General features: G+C 34.2%; 1 protein-coding gene across 10 annotated transcripts in view; it reads left to right on the forward strand.

The window, feature by feature from the left end:
* The window catches only part of LOC128171198 (phosphatidylinositol 4-phosphate 5-kinase type-1 alpha-like), a 30,306-nt gene that overhangs the window by 4,503 nt on the left and 1,939 nt on the right, over positions 1-23,864 (forward strand). Inside the window, exons 4-20 of one of the 10 annotated variants that reach the window (XM_052836925.1) lie at positions 492-622; positions 1,169-1,286; positions 1,435-1,587; positions 3,632-3,691; positions 3,908-4,147; positions 5,402-5,476; positions 5,838-5,964; positions 7,672-7,795; positions 8,505-8,637; positions 9,019-9,106; positions 14,909-14,926; positions 16,281-16,436; positions 17,250-17,370; positions 17,860-18,050; positions 18,803-19,200; positions 19,869-19,889; positions 21,925-21,947. In XM_052836925.1, coding sequence (XP_052692885.1) covers positions 492-622; positions 1,169-1,286; positions 1,435-1,587; positions 3,632-3,691; positions 3,908-4,147; positions 5,402-5,476; positions 5,838-5,964; positions 7,672-7,795; positions 8,505-8,637; positions 9,019-9,106; positions 14,909-14,926; positions 16,281-16,436; positions 17,250-17,370; positions 17,860-18,050; positions 18,803-19,200; positions 19,869-19,889; positions 21,925-21,930 — 2,160 coding nt within the window. In that variant the 3' untranslated portion in view covers positions 21,931-21,947. Of the gene's footprint in view, positions 1-491; positions 623-1,168; positions 1,287-1,434; positions 1,588-3,631; positions 3,692-3,907; positions 4,148-5,401; positions 5,477-5,837; positions 5,965-7,671; positions 7,796-8,504; positions 8,638-9,018; positions 9,107-14,908; positions 14,927-16,280; positions 16,437-17,249; positions 17,371-17,859; positions 18,051-18,802; positions 19,201-19,868; positions 19,890-20,159; positions 20,178-20,572; positions 23,576-23,864 lie in introns of those variants that run through there. The other 9 variants (XM_052836926.1, XR_008242037.1, XM_052836922.1 and 6 more) reach the window with 9 other exon arrangements.

A 23,864-nucleotide genomic window follows, 5' to 3' on the forward strand; every position in this document is an offset into this window, starting at 1 on the left:
ATTAAGCCTTTTTAGTGTATCATGTCTCATGATATTCATCACATTTATTGTATCATGTCTCATTATATTCATCCCATTTAGTGTATCATGCCTCATGATATTCAGCCCCTTTTGTGTATCATGTCATGATATTCAGTCTCTTTAGCATATCATTCCTCATAATATTCAGTCTCTTATGCATATCATTTCCTCATGATATTCAGTCTTTTAAGCATATCATGTCCAGATATATCCAACCTCTTTTGTATATCATGTCATGATTTTCAGTCTTTTTAGCATAAAGTTCCTCTGACATGATTTTAAGTCTCTTTAGCGTATCATGTCTATTGATATCCAACCTTTTTAGTGTGTCATGTCCCATGATATTCAGCATATCATTACTCATGATATTTAGCCTCTTAAGTGTATTATCATTCCTCACTTAATATGTTATTTATATCATTAGAGTATCATATCTCTCAGATATGTTTTTGTTGTTTATTTAAATACAGAAATCCACGTCAGAGTTGATGGCAGCGATCCAGCTGGGTATAGGACAGAGCGTGGGAGGATTGTCATCCAAACCGGAGCGAGACTTACTGATGCAGGACTTTGCTGTCATTGAGAGCGTGTTCTATCCATCGTAAGATTCACCGATCAGATTGTCTGTTTAACTCTATGACAAACTGGTGGTTCAAACTTTTGGAGTTTATATAAGTGTTGACTTTACGTTCTATATCATGCCTGCTTGAATTGGTTGTGAGGATAGATAATGAAACTTTGGCAGATATTATGGTGTTCAATTATTCTGCCCGTGTAGATTTATAAGTCTTGTAATGTATTGATCATGCCCATTAGGACTAGTGGGGAGAAGCTGTGGAGAAAGGCAGGGAAATTTCTGTTTGAGTTTATGAATTCATCAGGATTGTCCTTTAATGTCCTTTTTTCAGCAAGAGAAGAACAGATTGTAAAAAGATACAAAAATTTATCACAATTTAAACAGCTTAGATAGTTGGCTCTGTTGGTAGAAGACTTACTATCGAAGTTTTTTTTCTCTCCAAATCCTGCACTTTTATGAAAATTGCTAAATAACTTCAATGCAAATAATTTATTAACAGCAAAAAAAAAAAACTAATTGCATTGCAGCATAGTGTGAAGAATAATTCAGTTTTGTGATGCTATTTTTCAGAGAGGGAAGTAACCTAACGCCAGCCCATCATTACAGCGACTTTCGTTTTAAGACATACGCCCCGATTGCTTTCCGCTACTTTCGTGAATTGTTCTCCATTCAGACAGATGACTTTCTGGTAGGTTGAAGGCCGAGTTCCATTATTTTACAATTTACAACAGGAGAATTCATGCAATTTCTGTTAGTAAGACGGATTTTGATTGGCTACAAAAAAAGGTTTTGACTTGTGTCATAAAATTATTGAGTAATTTTGTTTCCTCCTGTAGTTGTCACTGTGTGACCAGTCGTTGAAGGAGCTTTCGAACCCCGGGGCGAGCGGCAGCATCTTCTACCTGAGTCAGGACGACGAGTTCATCATCAAGACAGTGCAGCACAAGGAGGCGGACTTCTTACAGAAACTGCTGCCAGGCTACTACATGGTGAGGATCTGTGAACACGCAGAAAAGACGGATGGGGGGGGGGGGGGGGGGGGGAGGGGGGGCGGTTAACACAAAGGGAAAGGGGTCAGTTTATACACAGGGAGATGCAATCAGTTAAAACACAGAGAGAGGGGGTAAAAAGGGTCAGTTTATACACAAGAAGAGAGGGTCAGTTTATACACAAGGAGAGAGGGTCAGTTAACACAAAAGGTGAGAGGGTCAGTGAACACAAAGGGAGATGGGGGAAGGGGACAGTTAATCCACATACAGGAAGTCAGTTAACACACAGTGAGAGAGGGACAGTTAACACACAAGGTGAGAGGAGGGTCAGTTAACACACAAAGGGAGATAGAAGGGTCAGTTAACACAAAGGGAGAGAGGGTCAGTTAACACACAAGGTGAGGGGGTCAGTGAACACAAAGGGAGAAGGGGGAGGGGAACAGTTAATCCACATAGAGGGAGTCAGTTAACACACAGTGAGAGAGGAGGGGCAGTTAATCAACAGGTAGAGGGAATGGTCTACATGTTGTGCGGTAAGTCAACATACACAGGTAAATGGAGGGGGGGGGGGGCAGTTACACTGTAACCCACTGGAAAAACGGAGGGGTAGTCTGTTCTTTGTAGGGAAAGATTTTATTAAGACAATTTTTTTAAAATGCATCTAGCTAGCTGATACAAAAAATATAATGGATTGACTGTGCTTTTTTTTCTGTGTTTTGTATTTGGTCAACATGGGAATACACCTGATTCGTGTGTCACTGGTGAGAGCGACAGTATTGTGGACTCCTCTCTCCTAACATTGTTGAAAATTCATCACCAGTCCCCCGGTGCTCCCTGAACAAATAAGCACCATCTCTGTTTATTTAAACACATATCCCTGAATTTGTCCACAGTTAGATTGTGTATTTGTGAGACTGGCCATGAGTTTTCAATGATGCTCTCTTAATGGTGGTATCCTCCGCAAGAGAAAAGAAAAAATACACCAGGGAATAGAAAATGAAGTACATTTATATCCAGTTAAAAATTTTTGTGCATGGACATTGCACCGGTTAAGTGTTAAACTTCTTTCATTAGAACAACTTTTGTCATGGAAAGCCTGCTACAAGAAAAAAAATATGTATTAAAAAAAAAGTAAAGATTTTTTTTTTTCTTCACACAAATGATTAAATTAATAAAAGGCATTATTTATTAATGAAGAATTTTATTGCTGACATGTTCTTTTGTGTATTTTTTTATGAACAAGTTAAAGCACACCTCAGCTAAAACTTGGAATGAGTTTCTGTAGCTGAGCGTCATACTGTCCAAGTCCTGCTCAAATGAACTCTGTGGATTATTGGTCTGTCAAAATTACCAGTATTGCTTTTTGTTTTTGTTAATAGGCTTACATAAGTTATAACTGGGACTCATAAATTTTAATCTTCCAAAAAAAAAAAAGGTATCCAGAGGATTTTTTGTTGAATTTGAATTGCTAGTTTCCTTGGAGTTATTCAGAATTTCCTCTGCAGGTCTGTTTTAGTGTTAATCTCTATTTTACCTACTGCACACAAATCTCTGTATCCTCCCAGACAGAACCATCAATGTTGGCCCTCTCTATATCTTTATACACACTGCACAGACATCATTGTTCCAGTGATGTATATATGTATATCTCCCTAACAGTGTTTGCCCATTGTAGTAGAGAATGATTGCATGGAGGACCAATCGTTGTGGAGAGCACACACGTTTCAGTGTATAATACTTGTATTCTGTACATCCATTTCTATTTTGACTTTTGCAAGTATGAGAAAACATGGTATAAAAAATATATTTTTCTGTGACTATTGCAAGTATGAGAAAACATGGTATAAAAAATATATTTTTTCTGTGACTATTGCAAGTATGAGAAAACATGGTATAAAAATATATTTTTCAGTAATAAAAAAAATATCAAAATTGTACATGAATTTCGGGCATCTTGTTATAGTGACTGGTTTCTAACTATATGTAAAGATGAATTAAAGGTGATAATAACAATTTTATTACTGATTAAAATTTTTTTTTTTAGAACCTGAATCAAAATCCTCGGACCTTGCTTCCCAAGTTCTATGGATTCTACTGTTATCAGGTAAGAAAGACTAAATCTACAAGATAAAAATTGTAACATTAATATTATATACATGATGTTACAAATTGTTTACTGTGTGTCATTTAGTTATCTAGAACATGTACCTATTGTAGCTTTGCCAAACTATACCAATTTGCCTTGCAAAAAAGCACTATTGCAGTTAATTACCTTGAAAGGGTCTGACAATTGTCAAGCCAAAATGATTCTCTTTTACAGTGTGGAGGCAAAAACATTCGATTCGTAGTCATGAACAATCTTCTTCCATCGTCGGTCAAACTTCATGAGAAGTACGACCTGAAGGGAAGCACGTACAAGAGGAAGGCGTCCAAGGCTGAGCGGTCCAAGTCCAGCCCCACCCTCAAGGACTTGGACTTCATGAACAACCACCCCGAGGGAATCCTGCTGGAAAAGGATAAATACGACGCTCTCATCAAGACCATACAGAGGGACTGTAGAGTAAGACTTCCCCATTGCTTATATGCTGTATTCAGAAAACAGACTTTGGTTCACATGCGAAAAATTTTCTTTTGGTTCATGAGAGTCTCATTGTTGCAAATACTGTGGAATCATTAGATTTCATGGTGGCTCAATTTCCATAGTATTCGTGGGTACCTTTTATCCACAAAATAACATCTTCCACGAATTAATAAATTAGAGTCATAAAGTATTATTTCCTTTAAGAGAGTGTAGGTATAAGAGAATACACAAAAATATGTACCCACGAACCTGTAAAATTTAAACAATCCATGAAAATTTGCCCCCACGAATTTTAATGATTCCACAATATTCTGAAAACAAACTTTGGTTCACATATGAAAATTTTTCCTTTGGTTCGTGAGAGTCTCATTGTTATGAATATTACTCGCTGTGATCCAGACCTCAAATGTCTCTGGTATTTTTGTGATGGGATTTCCGCAAATCACAGTTGTGTCCAGATGAGGCATCTGGCAAGCTTCACTATTTGTGCACACATGCTTCACACTACTTTGTTAACTATGCAGAGACAGCTTTATGTAAATCTTAAATTGATAGGGTTATAATTAAGGAACATTATTTTGATGTATTTGGCTTGAAATTTAAACATTTATACAGTTACATAACGATTTGAATCAGGTTTTGTTTTTCTTTACATACTTAAGAATGGTTCAGAAGTACGCTTCAACATGAAGTTAATTCGCACCTTGCTATATCAGAAAACAACAAATCAGCGCGATATATCTATTTAATGGAAGTTGTGCTTTTGGCATAACATTAAAAACAATACATGCTGACAACTGATGTCACATACCAATCATTACTTAAAAAGGAATACTTGTCTTTCAGATATTTACATCTTGATTGCAAAAATTAGTCAGATGAACCAGTTTATCTCCCGTAAAATGGTGAAAAAAAAGTTGTCACGACTAAGAGATGGTTTACAGTCTATATGCTGAAACCAACTTTAATTCAAAGCAAAATTTTGCTATTAATAAAGTGGTTCTTGGCAACTAATTTTTGCAATAAAGCATAAATTATGTACATAAATTTATAATAAACAATTAAAGGTCTGGTTCACAAGAAGAAATATTTGTGACTTGGATGGTTCCACTAATCTCCAGTAATAAATTTCTGCTGTATTTTGAGAAAATTGCCTTTAATAGCAGTGTGTCATTGAATGCTTTCATTGATTGAATGAGGAATGATTTTATGGTCTTTGTTTTGTCTGAACAGGTGCTGGAAAGTTTCAAGATCATGGATTTCAGCATGCTGCTGGGAATTTACAATCTAGATATTGCTGCTCAGGAGGTAAGAAGGCATCCATTTGTTATAACCTTTTATTCTTATAAAATGAAAATGTTGAGTCATGTTTTACTACGAATACTTTACCTATCTGCTATGTGTATGACGGTAAATTATTTATTTGATGATGATTAGTCGAAAAAACAACATTATAAGAGTAAAACAAAAAAGTTTGGACTTCTCTTTATTGAAATGCCTTTTAAAGGCAAAGAGCTAAGTTAATTATCTAAAAGTTTTGGCTTTATGTGCATTTAGTGAATTTTAGTACATGCACGCTTAAGTTGACAATTACCTCAAAGAAACAACAGTTACACATATCATGATATTTTCTGTGCTGTTTCTATTTTATCAATTTGTTGATTTGCAGAGGAAACAGCAGCGTCCATCATTGAGCATGTCAGCTAACCCTGACGTATCGGCCATGGCGGATTATCCACACACGACGCTCTCTCCAGACGGAGGACATGACACAGGTGGTCGCACGCCGCGCTCAGGTCTGCAGGCTCACCTCACTGGCTCGCTACTAATGATTGGGTCGGACTAATGGCAGGGAAAAGGGGGCTTGCTACTAATGATTGGGTGGGACTAAAATGATTGGGTGGGACTAATGACATGGGAAAGGGGGGCTAGCTACTGATGAGTGGATGGGACTAATCACAGGGAAAAGGAGGCTAGCTTATATTGATTGGGTGGGACTAATGACAGGGTAGAGGGAGGCTCTCATTAATAATGAATTGGTTTGACTATTGATTAGATAGAGGGGGCTATGCTTCTAATGATTTGGTGGGGCTAGTGACAAGGTGGAGGGGGGGGGGGGTCACCACAAATGATAAGGATTGGCTAGTGACAGGGCAGAGGGGGGTTTGCTTGTAATGATTGGATGAGACTATTAGCAGGAAGTTCTCTGAAAGCCAGGCCCTCGGGAAAACAAAAAATATTTAATTTTGGTTTAAGTGTTGTTGATTTTCTATGAATTAATTGATGAAAATTTGAACTGTACGGTAAATAAAAAGTAGGAAAAGGGTTTGTTATTTTACATTAATTTGAGAAAAATATCTATAAATTGGGTTTCTGGGAATTGCCTCCTCCAATGATATTATTGCATTTATCATGATAAATTTGTTAATCATAACTGTTGTGTGGTAAATAGAATTGCTAGTTCATTTATATAATATCAAAACTTTGTTTTATAGTTTATGCTATTGAATAGTCAAAATATTGAATATATGAGTGTTGAAAAATATAATTATAATTATGAATATAACACTGTGGACTCATTAACTCAAATCAAACTTTGAAGAAAGGAAAAGTCTGAAAGTTTCTGCCAGAATATCATAATGTCACCCATTATATATTAGACAGATTGTATTGTCAATTTTTTTTAATTAAAGCTGCTTGGTCCGATTTTATATCAGATTTTATGCATGCTTTTAAACGATGGCTATGCTTAGTATATGTAAAATAATAAGACATTGCAGTAGTTTTACCCGTCAATTATGCCAAATTTCAATGAAGAAAAATTCGTACAAATTTTGCTAACAAAACAAACGACAATAAAAGGTACCGCGTTATTTCGCCTCATGTTAAATTTCACCCCTGTAGATGAGACGGGTATGGTTGTATTACGAATTTGACATCGCTTTAAATAAAGGTCGAAATGATCAGACAAATTAGAAATAAACATGTGTACGTTTTGTTTGCTAATATTTCTAAAGTCTGCTTTCTTTACAATCGATGCATAGCATGCGGGTTGAATAAACCCAATCATTCGGGGGACGAAACCAAACAGTTTCCTTTTCTAAATATTCCCGTGATGCATTCTGGTTTGTTTTTTCGTTTGCCCAAAGAGAAATTATTTTTTATTTACTTTGAATATTTCTAACTTTGAAAGGAGACTGATTCTGCTGGTGTAAATAGGAGAAAGCCCATAACTTTCTAAGATATATGATTTGACGTATGAAAAAATTTTTGAAACTGTAATTACAAAAAAATCAGACCAAACAGCTTTAATCAGAAGATTTTAAAAGTCCAGAATAAGCAGAAAATCAACATTCAAGTAACATAATGTAAATTTAGGAATGGAAGTCAAAATTTTTTTTACAAACTTGTTGGAGTGTAACGCAAGGACTAGATTCAACAAGTGATGCTGGGTCTGTTTTGTTAGTTCAGCAGGTGATAATCAGTGCGTGTTTGTTTTGTAGGTGGTGCCCCACAGCGGACCAAGTCCATCAAGACCCGCGTGGCACAGTACACCACCCCCATGGAGTCTATCACCGCCCACAACACAGAGTCTGACGAAGAGGAGCAGGAGGACGACGAATTTCCGTAAGAATCAACCCCCCCCCCCCCCCCCCCCCCCAACTCTTCAACAAAAAACCACAAACCACAATCTAATGTTATGTGCTTGCAGGGGTTTTCCTACTATTTTTCAACTGGGTCCAGAGTCTGTGAAATGGGGAAAATTGACGCATCAACTGTTGAATTTGGGAAAATTATAAATTTTCTTAAAGAACTAAGGGTTTCATTATTATGCTCCATAATATAAACAATCGTGAACAAATTAGCTGGTTTGTTTGCATTTTAATTATCAACAAAGTTAAACAATGATTCTAATGACTATTAATAATGCAATGATATTTTTCTCATATTTTGTCTTTAAAAAAAGTCGACAGCTCTTTCCAACATCTATGGGCACCTGATTGTAAAAAAAGTCTTGAATTAGGAATTCAAAATATTGATGATTTTTCAAGGGGGAAAGGATCTGGCAGTAAACAGATCCGAATATAAGCCAGGAAAACCCCTGGCCTGTCCTCCTCTTTCAACATTCCCCATTCCCATATAAAAACACCACCGACTCACTCCACCCCCCCCCCCCCCCCCCCCCCCCACCTCCTAACTTCAACATTAATTTGTCTCCTCTTCTAATGTTTCAAACACTCAATGACATGAAACATCCATGTTAACTGATGGCCTAGCTTTCAAGCTCAGTTTTATACCCAGGGTACTAATTTGAAGCATACTGTTTAATTGATAGACCGGGAGGCATTCCAGCCAGGAACAGCAAAGGGGAGAGAATCATGTTGTACCTGGGTCTCATCGATATACTACAAAGCTACCGACTCAAAAAGAAGTTCGAGCACACCTTGAAATCTATAGTCATTGATGCGGTAAGAGAGTTAGCGAGCACACCATGAAATGTATAGTCTTTGATGAGAGCTAAAGAGAGCTAGCGAGCACACCATAAAATCTATAGTCATTGATGCGTTAAGAGAGCAAGCTCTTTAATTTGTGAAAGAGATGATTATTTAGGCACTTGGAAGCCTCATGACTCTCTCTTGGTTGATGGACAAACAACAACATTACTCCATGTATTCAAAATAATTCAGAATAAAATACAACAGTCTAAGTTATTATACTGTTAAAAAAAATGAATTATGTTCTGGCAGCCATTGGGAAACGAAATAGTCTTTTGATGCTCTGTTGATGATATAAAGCTATGGACATTTTGTGGACCCTTTATCATTCTATTTCCCCCTTTTTGCCAACAGGACAGTATATCTGTTCACCGACCCAGCTACTACTCTCAGAGGTTCCAGGATTTCATGTCTGCCAAAGTCTTCAGGAAAATCCCCACACGTAAGTACACATCTAGAGCCAGCTAGCACACTGTTGATTTAGTAGGACAGCTCTATGACACGACTTTTAAGATTTATTAGTTAGTACAAGTTTTGACTGCACGCTCCATTGATTGATGTTACTTTGGAATCATTTAAATTCGCAGGGGTCAATTTTCGCAGATTATGGGATTTTTGCTTATTTGTGGGGATGTAGTTTCGTGAATTTGTCGGTTTTTAGTATCAGTAAGATATTAAGATAACTTACTCTATCAAAATTTGTTATCGTCGAGGATGTAAATTTGTGGGGGAGGGCTACCCACGAATACCATGAAAATTGAGCCAACACGAATTTCAATGATTCCACAGCATTTAGATTGCTTAGAGATTGCACCATTCCCATTTTGACATGTAGGTTTTTTTTTTTGTTTGTTTTTTTTTTTTATAGTTTTTCAAACAATTATTTTTTCCAAACTCAGGACCTGTCTATGGATTCAACTTTCATCCTTAGATTTTTATAGATATTTTGCATGAAATTCAATTTTTTGGGCCTTTGGCTCCCTGGTGTAGGATTTAGCTCAGATAATAGATCCATCATAGTTAGTTTCTAGGCATAGTCATTCTAAGTTGCAAACAATGTACAGTGTGCATACATTTAAACCTGATCATGTCTTCTTACTGTAAGCTCAAGACACTAGAACTGTGTGGATGAAAAATATAAATATTTGAGATTGAATGATTTAAAATTACATGTACTGTAAAACATGTAGTTTACAAATTTGCATGAACACAAGTAGTATAGTTTGTGTGGTATTGGGGTTTGCAGTCGGAACTAAAAAAAATTAAGGTATAACAAAAAATAAATAAAACAAATCATACTTGTAAGTTTGTTGTACAAAAGATTCATAATATGCTGCCAAAGAAATGGATTACTGTATTTTTACCTTTAAAGTACCCAGTGGGTGTTTAGAATTAAGGTTTCTTTATGTTAACTGGTGAATTTGAGGAAAGGTGGAGGGTTATTCTCTTATTATTCAATGGATGTAATCCCAGGGAAAGGGGGGGATGAATATGTGTGGGGTGCTTAAAAGGAAATTCAAGAATCAGGATTGGGACTTTCCTTCAGAAGCAATGTGATGTCGATGATTCCATCTGAAGACTAATCTAGGCATAAGGTGCAACATCCCTTTATAAAATTTTGTGTTTTTGACATTTGATGAATAAATGTGATATATTTGATAAATTATTTAAGGGAATCAAAAAATATGTTTTGAAAAATAACGCAAATTTTCAAATATTAACTTGATTTAAACATAACGATTTAAATTCAACAGAACGTTCAAAACATGAAAATCTTAGTATAAGTATGATTTCTCTCTTTTTTTAAGACGGATTTTGCACCTTGAACCATTCAATTTTACATTCAGGTCGAGGGCAACAAAGATTTGATAATGGCTGAATGTGATTTGCGGGTTTTGCGTCTTTCTTACTTTTGTTTCTTTTTTTACGCTTCCCCCGTTCAGTGGAGCCGCCTAATTTTCGGGCTGCACAACGCTTCCGCAAACTTGTCAATCTAGGTAATGGCTTAAAGTCACTCTCGCTGTGCTCAGTGTGTTGTTTGCTCACAAAAAGAAATCAAATCAATTATTTATTTAGCTTCTTTATTTTTGGGTTACGTGCTTTACCCTCAGTTATTTTTTTTTTTTTTGGATGAAATTAAATTGTGACTGAAACTCTTTTTTTTATATTTTTATTTAAAGTTTTGTATTCAGTGCATTGCATAATTATTATCATTTGTTTTTAAAGCTAAAGTTATATTACCTATCATGTACAATGAGTTCTGTTGATAGCTTTCACTGTGTGTAAATTAAAACTCGCAATTGCCCATAATGCACAGTCAATGAAGGTCACAAATGATAATTACTTCAATTGGATGATGAAAATCTGACAACATTTTGGATTCATGTATTGTTTGAAATTTTTAATGCCATTTATCCCTGATACCAAAATGACCTCACAGTGACATCACATGGATTTTTATGATTAACTCTCAGAATAGCAATTTGTATGTTTTCCACCTCAAAGTCATTTTTAGAATTAGTTTTTAAAAAAGTTTACTACTAGATAAAAAATTGATAAAAAAAAAATTCCTCAGATTATCTATTAATTTTTTAAAAATCCAAAATGGCTGCTTCATGGCTTCTTGCCTAAGTAAGTTATTGGATAGAAAACAAGCAAATCATTGAATGAAATTCACACCCCATCACAAATCGGGACCAATTTTTATGAAATGTATGTTAAAATGCTAAATATGATTAACTTTTTACTGCTTTTGTCTTTTGATTTGGGTGCATGGTACCTCTGTACTATATATATATTATAATGATTTGTGTGCCTTTCAAATGTTGGAAAGTGGTGTAGTTTTTAATAGTTGTTTGCAACTGTATAATTGCAATGTAATGGCAATTTTTTTCCAAGCAGGGCTAGCTCTAGAAATCACTTTTTTTTCACTGATTATTCAAATGTTCAAATAAAATTTTTATTGTCCAATATACAAGACTAAAAAAGAATTTAAAAAATTACTGGCCCAAAGGGCAAGTGATCTCTTCAAGGCATATGAAGCTGAATTCCAGATATACCTGGTTCCGTATCATTTTGAACAGTTACATTATTACAATCCCTTTATCTAGTTCCCATGTTACATTATTACAATCCCTCTAACCAGTTCCCACGTTACATTATTACAATCACTCTATCTAGTTCCCATGTTACATTATAACAATCCCTCTAACCAGTTCCCACGTTACATTATTACAATCCCTCTATCTAGTTCCCATGTTACATTATTACAATCCCTCTAGCTAGTTCCCATGTTACATTATTACAATCCCTCTATCTAGTTCCCATGTTACATTATTACAATCCCTCTATCTAGTTCCCATGTTACATTATTACAATCCCTCTATCTAGTTCCCATGTTACATTATTACAATCCCTCTATCTAGTTCCCATGCTTTGATGAAGTTTGAGGTCCCAGACATGAGGTTAAATACATGTACCATATATCGCATATTTTCGCAATGATCTAATTTTTTATTTTTTCATATCTCTTTTAAAGCAATATTAGCTGCAATTTTAATGTTGAAAATTTTTTTTCATGAAAATGTTATTTTCTGCTAAAATGACAAAAAATAACATGGCTTTTAAATTTCTGTTTGCTTTATTTTTGTGGGAAAAGCTGTTAAGAAGCCTTAATGGAAGCAAAATTGAACTATTGTCATCCTGTACAAAAATTGATTTGCTATATATTCCTTAGAAGAGAAATCTCCCTTCTGACAAAAACTAATAATTTTTTCAAATCTTATTCATCATAAAAGTTTAGGTTACATGCAGACATCATTCTAGCAGGTTTTTGGACCAAAATGAAATTCTAAAAAATACAGCTCATATTGCTTTAAATAGCAAATTACTGAATTTGCAGAATATATATCTTGTATTATATAAATAGTGCCTGTTTGGGAGGGTAACAGTTGAAATTGACACCCCGAGAAAACCATTGTCAACCGACGCGAAGCGGAGGTTGACAATGGTTTTCGAGGGGTGTCAATTTCAACTGTTATCCTCCCAAACAGGCACTATTTATTTTGTTATACTGAATGTCTTTTTTAAAATTTTTAAGAAAATTTTACTGCTTTTATATAGGAATAACGTGAATTCTACAGCGAACCGTACGCACATAATTTTCGCGCATGTAACATTTTTTAATGTTACCCGTTGCCAAGTGCGTTGCTAACGCTGAGGGTAATAGTAAATATTATTGACTGCGTCTTAACCAATCAGATTTCAGTATTTAACATGAAAGTAAAACAATATATTATAAGAAACTTTTGAAATAAAAAAATGACTGATGCAAATTAAAAACATTACATATTTTTCCCATTATTTGCAAATTTGTGATATGCCAAAAAAAAAATGGATAGACAGTATGTACTCCTTGGCTTGAAGTACATGTATATTAAGAGAGCCTCTAGGCATGAAATTAATAAAGTTAGGCCTGGAATTAGACAAGTAAGGTCCTAGGCATTAGGTTAATTGAGCAAGGTCCTAGGCATGAAGTTAATTAAGAAAGTTCCTATGCATAATGTTAATTAAGTGAAGTCCTAGACTTGTATATTAAAGTTATTTAAGTGAGGTTCTAGGCATTAAGTTAATTATGACTCGCTAATGTAAAGCCATTTTGATAATAGTTTTTTGGGGGGTTTTTTCAGTGAAATAGGCTGTTGGTTGTTACTTAAGTTGTGATTTGAATGACATGCTTTTATTTGCTTTAATTAGTTTAATTACAGGCAATCTAAGACATAAAATTTGCATGTAATGAACATTTTATTACGTTTATCCAAACACCATCTACAAAGTTTAACAAACTTGAGGACAAAAATTAATTTCAATGTCTGACGCATCAAAGCCCCATTCAACTTAAGGGCAGAAATTAATTACAATGTCTGACGCATCAAAGCCCGTTCAACTTAAGGGCAGAAATTAATTTCAATGTCTGACGCATCAAAGCCCCATTCAACTTAAGGGCAAAAATTAATTTCAATGTCTGACGCATCAAAGCCGCTTTCAACTGAAGGGCAGAAATTAATTTCAATGTCTGACGCATCAAAGCCGCATTCAACTTAAGGGCAGAAATTGATTTCAATGTCTGACGCATCAAAGCCCCATTCAACTTAAGGGCAGAAATTAATTACAATGTCTGACGCATCAAAGCCGCATTCAACTTAAGGGCAGAAATTAATTTCAATGTCTGACGCATCAAAGCCACATTCAACTTAAGGGCAGAAATTAATTTTAATGTCTGACGCATCAAAGCCCCATTCAACTTTAGGGCAGAAATTAATTACAATGTCTGACGCATCAAAGCCCGTTCAACTTAAGGGCAGAAATTAATTTCAATGTCTGACGCATCAAAGCCCCATTCAACTTAAGGGCAGAAATTGATTTCAATGTCTGACGCATCAAAGCCGCATTCAACTTAAGGGCAGAAATTAATTACAATGTCTGACGCATCAAAGCCCGTTCAACTTAAGGGCAGAAATTAATTTCAATGTCTGACGCATCAAAGCCGCATTTTACTTAAGGGCAGAAATTAATTACAATGTCTGACGCATCAAAGCCCGTTCAACTTAAGGGCAGAAATTAATTTCAATGTCTGACGCATCAAAGCCGCATTTTACTTAAGGGCAAAAATTAATTTCAATGTCTGACGCATCAAAGCCGCATTCAACTAAAGTAGGCTGGGTTGTCACCAAATTAACCGTCAGATCTTCTTTGAATTTTTAGATATGATTCGTTAAGCTAATAAGATTTAACATCTAAATAAGAAAAAATCCATATATTTCGATATTCTTACAATGTCTTTGTATGGAGATTTTCTTTTTATTGAGATTCAATCTCAGTCTCAAATTCAACTACTAAGCATCCAGTAATCACCTGTGTTTATTTCATTAAAAGTTAAATCATGCATTATGTTTCTTTTGTTTAATTATTGAAGCATTTCAGTTTAAGATAATGTACAGTACATCGCATCTAAAACATGCACTCCTTGTGATAATGGATGTCAGATGACATACAACTTTGTAAGACTCTTATCACGCTTCCTTAAATTATGTATGAATTTAGTTTTTCATCTGACATTTATTGAGCATTGTTAAAAATTTTGTTTGTTTTAATAGATACAAATGACTTGGTATTGTTTTTTTGTAATGATATTGCTTTGTGGTATTGTGAATTTTCAAGGGAAAATTTTTGCTGTTCTTTTAAGATTTACGCCAAAAAATGGGTATGGATTTTTTCTACTCATTCATTCATTTATTCTGCAGCAATTTATTTTTTTCTCCTCACTTTGAATTTCATGTTCCTATCAACAAAATCATTGATCTACTTTTTTGCACGAAATTATGATCTTTAATATCAACAGTAAATTAAATTTTATTTATAAAAGAATGATAAAAGAGCCTTGAGGAGAAACTTCTTGTATGTTTCTCACTTTCATTGTCAACATCTTAATACAATGTCATTCTCCGACTTATTTTTCATCAATTTACTTTGAAATTATGTACTTGCAATTGAGCATGCATGCTTTTTCATATTTGTTCAGATAATGCTTGGAGAGAGAGAGAGAGAGAGAGAGAGAGAGAGAGAGAGAGAGAGAGAGAATCATAATGATGAATCAAAGAATGAATGTTGTTTACAATATTGAAAATCTCAACAAGCAATAAGCATATATATACAATCATGTATGTTATTTATTATATGGCACTGTAGTATCCCATGCAAAATTGATATATCTTACATATATCATACAAGAAGACTGTCATTTCAAACATTAAAAAATTCATACAATGTTCCAATAATTTTAAACAATTTTTTTTAGAAATATTGTTTATGGGTGATTCTCACTCTGAGAATATGAACCATACCTCATTCAATTTGTAAAGAATACAAATTAAAGTGTTTTTTTTTCTAATGTCAAAATTGATGGCTTATGAATTTAAAATGCTTTGAATATGTTGCAACTTATCAGTCAAAATTAAAGTGAACATGATTTAAATAGCTGCAATTTTCATCCATTTCAGTACTATAAAAGTTGAATGGCGCATTACATTGATTTGAATATATCTTTCTTTTGTTGTGATCACAGAACTTACCATGCATAAATGACAAAAATTTAATTTTGTATGTTTCAATGTTCAGTGTGTTTCAATAATGTAAAACAACTGTGAAATTTGAACTCATATAATGAAAAATGCATACAGATATTATGTGTTTCATTTTGAATACCCACATTACATAGCATTTGAGGGAGCTTGCTTTATAATCCCTTTGTTAACAAGTATTTCAACATGAATTAAAACCTTTCTCCAACACAGCAGATCTTTACCTTAGCTGCAAGGCAAAACTATAGTTTTAGAGTTATCATTCATAAATTCAAAAAAATGGAAATTGATATTGACTGGTTAATCACTGGTATTTAAATTTGAATTCTGGTCTTTCTAAGCAAAATATTAAAAAAATAAAAACCAAATGAAATGGTTGGATTTTTTGTGTTAGCAAAATATCTACATATTTTAAACATTTTTGTTTTTGTAAGTATTATCCTAACTGAGATTCATTTTATACTCTTTTTTTTTAAGCTCTTAAACATTCGCCATCCAAGCGCAAACCTACTATGGGTAAAAGAGCAAATACGACATCTGAATCTGAGACCCTCTCGGAGCCTCTGAGAACAGAGGTTAGAGGTCAAAGAACAAGGAACATCAGTTTCTCGGATGATGACGGCCTTCCGTCAGGTATGTTTACATTCTGTACACAATCAGAAATAATTAAATTTTACATACTAGGAATGGTTTTAAAGCAATATGAGCTGCAAATTTTTTTTGAAGAAAATGTTATTTTCTACTAAAATGACAAAAGTATCATGGTTTTAAAATTTCTGTTACCTCTGTTTTTGTGGGAAAAGCCATTAAGAAGCCTTAATTGGAGCAAAATTGAATTATTGTCGTCCTGTACAAAAATTGATTTACTATATATTCCTTATAAGTGAAATCTTTCTCCTGACAAAAATTAATGATTTTTTCAAATCTTATTTATCATAAAAGTTTAAGTTACAGGCAGACTTATCACACTAGCTGGTTTTTGCAGAAAAATAAAATTCTAAATAATACAGCTCATATTGCTTTAAGTTTAAAAGGCAAAATATTTATACTTTTTTATTGTCCAAAATTATTTGCTCTAGTAGGAATCTTCTACGTTTTGTCATGTTCAACATTGGATGATTTGGTCCTGCATTGTATATACTAATTTAATATACAGTGGAATCATCATTGTTTGCAGGGGATCAATGTTTGTGGCATTTGTGGGTAACCCATGCCCATGAATTCACATCCCAATGAACCTAAGTACAATCATTTGTTTAATATTTGTTAACATTTTTCCTATAACACTACCAACGAAATTATGTCCCCACGAACCAGGAAAATTTTGGCTACCTACGGATATTGACCCCCAAGAAAAAAAATGATTCCACAGTATATGTTTATATGTTTTGGGAACCAGATTATCTTGGACATACAAGTATAAATGACAATTTGTATTTAACACAGGCACAAAAGGAGGCAGGCCTGACCTACTGCCAGAAAATTCAACACCCCCTCCAACTTTCGCTGAGGCCATAGCTTCCAAATCGGAGGCTTCCTCACATGGTCATGAGATGCCCATGTCAAGGTTATCACCGTGTTGAATATTTTTATTTATCTCTTAAAGCAATTAATCTTTTGCTTGTTCATGTCTAACATTTTTTAAAAATATTTTTAATCAAGTTTTGTAATTATACAGATCAAGTTAGAAATGATTTGACTTTTCATTGTAGTTCACATTTTTATAGGCAAGACAAATTTTTATACATCATATATATGCATACATGTTTGAGTTTGATAAGCATTTCAGTTTCTTATATTTGTTGATATATATATATAGGCACAATATGTCTATAATTCCTTTCTTATGATACAAAAGAAGTACTGCTCATAATAGTGCAGTATAAACTAAAATGGGGGAGATTTCACTTTCTTGACAGTGCCAGTTCTTTATAAATAAACAATCTTTGCTTTCACTTTTTATGAGAAACAGCTGAGTCACAGGTATTTATGTATGCTTCTAAACATATTTGTGGTATTAACCCTGCTTGACTGTAAATGTTGGATCTTGTTCCAGTCGCACACCCGGAACTTTAGGATCCACATTCCAGACGGTCACTGACTCTGCACATCCAGTCTCTCCCAAAATGTCCAGTCTGCGGGGATCCCCACCCCTGAGTATCTCGGAGTCCACGCCCACACACACAGAGTACACGGAGGGTACCCCCAGTTACACCCCCTCCTCCCCTAGCTGTTACAGCGACATAGGTGAGGGCTATCACTGCATTTTTTAGGCACACTGCAAATGAAAGAAGTTTTCATAAGGTCAAAAGATTAATGTTTTGTGTCTCAGGCATGTCATATCTGGTTAGATACTGCTGCATGAATTAGTTTATTCGCCCTATTATGAAAGGGGATTAACTTTGATTTTCAATTTTGTTTGAATATTTAATTTTTGTCATTCCCCTTTGAAAATTTTGCAATGATATATCCCCCTCCAAGGAGAGGGGGTATACTGTTTTACTCTCGTGAATCTGTGCGTAACAAATTTTTGTAGCATTTTTCACAGAAACTATTAATTGCAGATGCTCACAATTTTTCTCACATTTATTTAGCCATGCCAACTGATGGGATTAAATTTTGTACCTTTACGATGTCATCTAAAAATTTTGTCTGAGATTTCTCATCATCTATGCATGGCAGTTGTTTGAAATTTGACACAGTCTTTATATAGGCATGCCATATGATGGGATTCATTTTTCAAGAAATCGATGTCAACTTCCTGTTAAATGCCAACTTTGCTTTTGTTTGTATATTCACATCAGAGTGACCGGGTTATCACTAGTGAGCTTCAGCTCACAGATATCTTGTTTCATTCAATTTGAAAGTAAAAAAGCAAGGAGTGAAAGAGTTTTTTACAAATCTTAAATGTATTTTAAGATTTTTCTAACCTTTTAATATGAAATCCGATAGATTGATGTGATAGAATCTTGATGGCAATTATGTTTTATCTGAAACAGAACCTGCGTTTCAAGCTGAGTTGGACAAGGACCACACCTCCCCAGTAATGAGGAGAGGTTCACCAGGATTCACCATCGCCAATGTTTCCAATAACTCGGATCACAGTAGTGCTGGAATGAAAACAGTTATCACAATTTCAGACACTTCTTCACACAGTGACAAACACTCTAGTGATCAAGACCCCAAGAACAAACTTTCAGGTGAACAAGATGTCAAGCATTCAGGTGATACAGATCAAGCTGCAGTGTTAGCATCTGACATTCCAGTGACTTCCACAAAAGAAGAGGAGGATTCAGGATCAACAGGGGTGGATAAAGCAGGGAATTCCACATTGGGGGATTCTCCAACGGGCAATAAGGCAATGGGATCCACGGAAGAGAGTGGTGCTATAGAAATGGTAAGGAAGACATGACCTGTTTAGCATGTTGCTGTGGTTTGACAGATTTGTAGTTGTGTGTCATTGTGTGACTTGGATTATCTGAAATTAACTCTTTGCCTTATTTTTTTTTGGAGCAAGTTGATGCATTTTTACATGTTGTATCAGAAAAAGGGCTTGCTTTAGTACACCTAGTAGAACTTATTTTAATATAAGTAGTTGAAAATCATTTCTTTGCTAATATATGTTGTGGGGTATTTTGTTGTGTCAAAAAAATGATTTTCTGGGTTGAATGCAACCAGTAGTATGAATTAAATTTATTATCAACAGTTGGATTAGGTCCACATAAAACTTCAGTGGATTAGTTTGTTTGCAGTTCCATTAGAGATAGAACCATGATTTAATTACTAAATAAATGTATTATTCAGCAAATGCTTACAAAAATATTCAGATTCAAATACATAATTATATTAATAGTTTATATCAATCATTATGTACAAAATTTACATGCTTATATTCTTTAATAATATTCGTGTATCAGCATTAATATGTTAAAAGAAATTCATTTTATGCCAATTAATATTTGTATAATTCATAATAACTATTTATTAAAAAAATAATTTCATCTTCAAAAATTTCAGAAAAGTTTCATGAATTGAAAATAAAAAATGAATACTAATTTTTCACAGTCTCGAAAAGGTCCCCTAGAGGTAAAATTATAGAATTCCCAATGAATATTTTATTGCCTATCCTCTACAGTTTGACTATTGAGCTAGTGGCTAGCATTGATAATAATGGTGCCTTGAGTTTGAAATCTTATTTAAATGAGTTAATCTCAGGCTGATTTGATTGTTGACAGTAAAGCTTAAAATGGCACCTATGGATTGACTGACATATGTATGAAACAGACATATATATATATACATGTAGATGCAGATTTAATTTGTTCTAATATACTTGTATTTATCATTTCTTTGAAGATGAAACAGCATGATAAAGTAAAGACAACAAAAACTCTTCTTTATTTTCTTAACTTTAATTGTTTAACCAGTGCTTTAGTAACAATAAAAAGTATGCAGTGCCAGGGTTTGAAACATTTACACCTCAATTTTTCAACTGTCTTTAGAGATCATTGAAATATTTTATAAACTTTGTTGCTATAATAGAAAACAACATATTAATAATTGTCTTAAAAGTTCTATCAGTTACATTTACCAGAAATAAGGACAGACAGCATTTCATTGTATGACAAATGACATGGAGTAAATTCAAAACCTTGGTGACTGTGTGTTTATGTGTATAATCAGATAATATGCTTGTATTCTTCTTTGCAATTCTAAAACATATTCAGCTTACTATGCTTTTCTATTTGTTTATGTTTTCACTGTTGTAGTCTGGTGTTTCGGGGAAAGCTTTGCATGCTGGGATAGCTTTGCATGGTGTGGTGAAGGGTACTAACAAAACTAATTTCTTGCACCACAAATTAGACTCCAGGTCTTTGTCTCAAAAGACACTAGCTAACACTAACAATGACATAGTGCGACACACAGAGGCACGCAACAGCAGAATTAGAGGGGAGTTTATCATGCAAGAAAGAAGAGCTTCTGCAAAGGGAGAGAACTCTGAAGATGATGTTGGTGAAGAAAGAGAGGAGTTATCTCCTCTTGGGAGCGGATCTGGCTCATTTTCTGATGAGGATCCAGAGTCTTATTCCAAGGTCCAGATGAGAACAAGACTGGATCATCTCTTGAAGCAACAGTCTCTCAGGCGCTCGGCTGATAACCTGAGAGTCTCGGCCCCTCCACTGTCCATTCATTACTACAAGCCAGTCGCACTGAGGCGATTCACCTACCTACCCAGAAATGAGCTGGAGTACAGCCAGACAGCGGAGAGTTCCACAGGAAGGCAGACAACTCATCTTTAATAACCCTAAATCGTGAAGGAGCAGTGACATCTTTTTTCTCAAAGAAACATGAAGATAAAACTTTCCTTTCCTTTGTGTATCTATAGTAGATTTCCTTAGTGTAGAAGGAGATGAATGCTTTGTGTAGTCAGTGTTGTTGTGTAGTATGTAAAATTTGAAACAGTCTTTAATTTGGTTTAAAGATGAACAAATTGGTTTTATAAAATATATGAGTAGGGAGGTTGTGTAACATATACAATGGACTGAGCTACATTCATAACAGATAATTCTGGTATATGAATGTTTTCTTCCAACTGCATTGCCAATTAGGATGTGTAATTGTTTATAAATTGTTGACTGGTTTTGATGGCAGAATGCATTTTGTTACCAGCTCTGCTCACTAAATTTCAACAGAATTGTGACCAAAGGGGGCTTGGAAGCATATGCATCCCTCAAACCCAATCAATTAAGTTTTGATGAATACATTGCTTTGGGAACCTGCTCTTATTTATTGCTCTCTCTCTCTCTCTCTCTCTCTCTCTCTCTCTCTTAAGCGTCAACATGCACCTGGAATGTAGAATAAGTTCAGGTTTTACAATTATATTTGTACATGTTGTATAGAGTTTTATATTTTTTAAAGTGATGATGCTGTAGGTTATTGATTTTACACGTAATATCTGTGTCCTCCCAGCATTTTTTTTTTCTTAAAAGAGGTATTTTAACATAAACAAGAAAGCAGTCTATTCGACTATGAATGATAGAAAAAGACTGTTGGTAGATTCCAAACAGATATATTTTAAACTTGACTGATTTTTGTTTTCTTTGTATTTTTCTGATTTCAGAAGTAGAAAGGGGGAAACTCTCAGTAAGGCTGACTTGTAATTCTGTTGCACCTCATCTATATAGTCTTGAATCTTAATGATATCATCAACCTAAAGAGTTAAAAGACAGGCAGGGCCCCTAATCACCAGATTCATTTTAATAAAGGTCAATTTTGTTTTAACTTAAAAATTTGTAAAAACAAAAGTATACATACCTGTGGTTATAAAAATCAAAAAATGAAGTGCTAATGAAATGCTTTAAGATAAAGTAATTTGATTTTTTGATTGTACTAGTAAATCACTTTTTACGAAAACTTAATAAGTATTTTCACCCTAAAGTCACAACTTTTGATCAATGATTCATGAAAATTTAAAATTCATGTAAAAAAAAACCCATGTAAAATAAAAGTGATGAAGAGTTTATCATTGCAACATTGTATTTAGGTTTTGATTTTACGAATTTGCAATTCGGTCTTTTAACTCTTTAGGAATATGATATCTTTAGTGAGTTAGTGACTGTTTAACTGTTATACGGAGTGTTTTTTTTTTACTTTTGGGATCATATGTATTGAAACATAAAATCAGAGAATCCTATAAAGAAAGAAGGAGATTTGTTGTTGTCCTGTAATACTGTACCCACTTTCTGATTCCTAGTTATCCATTATTTTGAAAAAATCCTTTTATATGCCAGTATCCTCGGGATATCCCCTGATGATTATCCTACCACGTGGCTGAATCTGTGTAGCCTCACTCAGAAAACGATGACCCAGTGCAAATGATATATTTATCTTGTATAGTAATAAGGCCCAAAGAGTAAAGAAAGGCAATCTGGCTAGGGGGAAGCGAGCTCTATTGAAAAAAAAGCTTGAGTATACATTTGACCTTCATGAGTTTTGTTTTTGACAGTATCCCAGAATTCTTATGCTCCCAGCAGTACCTTGCCTGATCAATCATATTGATTACATGATCAATCAGATTAATACAGTGTCAAGTACAGAGACTCATATTTTTGCACCCCCCCCCCCCCTTATTTTTTGAAGCCAAGAAAATTTGGTATTTTAGTCCCTGATATGGATATGTTAGGTATCATTGTTTCACTTGACTTGACACAAAGATCGAGATGACTATCAAGGATGATTTTATAATGATTTGTTTTTTAGAATGACAAGCTTCCTTCGATCTGTCCCTTTTAGTCAAGTAGTTTTGTAGAGTAGTAAGGCCTGTCTATTCTGACGAAGTACTGTCAAGTTTTTATCTTGTACTGTTGCTTACACTATCCTATGGAAGTGAAACGATGCCAACATTACAAGGTTGTGTTTTAGCAGCTGTAGCAAATTGCATAAGATAAAGGGTCAATTCATTATCATAATCTAAAAATATACTTGTTCACTATATAGGATATACATGAAGTTGTTATTTCGGCTATCCATCTATATGTACAAATATGTGCATCACATCAAAGGTTTTATTGTTGTGTCGGTTTAGACAGGTTTTCTTTTCATTAGAGGCACCCATTCTTCCCTGTATATTGAAACCCCTTTATTATTAATGTTCAGTCTAAGAAAAACTTTGTCATTGATTGATGCTACTTTATTTGATAGATTATCATGATTCTAAAATTTGTCAGAGTTCAATTTTCCCCAGCTGATGATATTAATAAAAGGAAAGTTTTTACTTTCATTCTTTGAAACTTTTATTTTTTACTTCTTACTACATTGTTCATGTCAGTAAAATATTGTAATTTGTAAATGCATCTATGTAAAATCGATGTTCATCGATCAAAAGTCATCGAATTTTAAGTTTTAAGTTTAGTTATAACATTGACTTATTAGTTTTCAAGTTATTTTAAAAGTATTTTCACCTACTTTTAATTGAAGAAAATGATATATACACGTACTTTATTTGTTTGAGCCTGTATATATTATAACAATTAATTATTCGAAACAGCTTCAATGAATCGC

Source organism: Crassostrea angulata, chromosome 2 (assembly GCF_025612915.1).
Source record: "Crassostrea angulata isolate pt1a10 chromosome 2, ASM2561291v2, whole genome shotgun sequence".
Classification (NCBI taxonomy): Eukaryota; Metazoa; Mollusca; class Bivalvia; order Ostreida; family Ostreidae; genus Magallana; species Magallana angulata.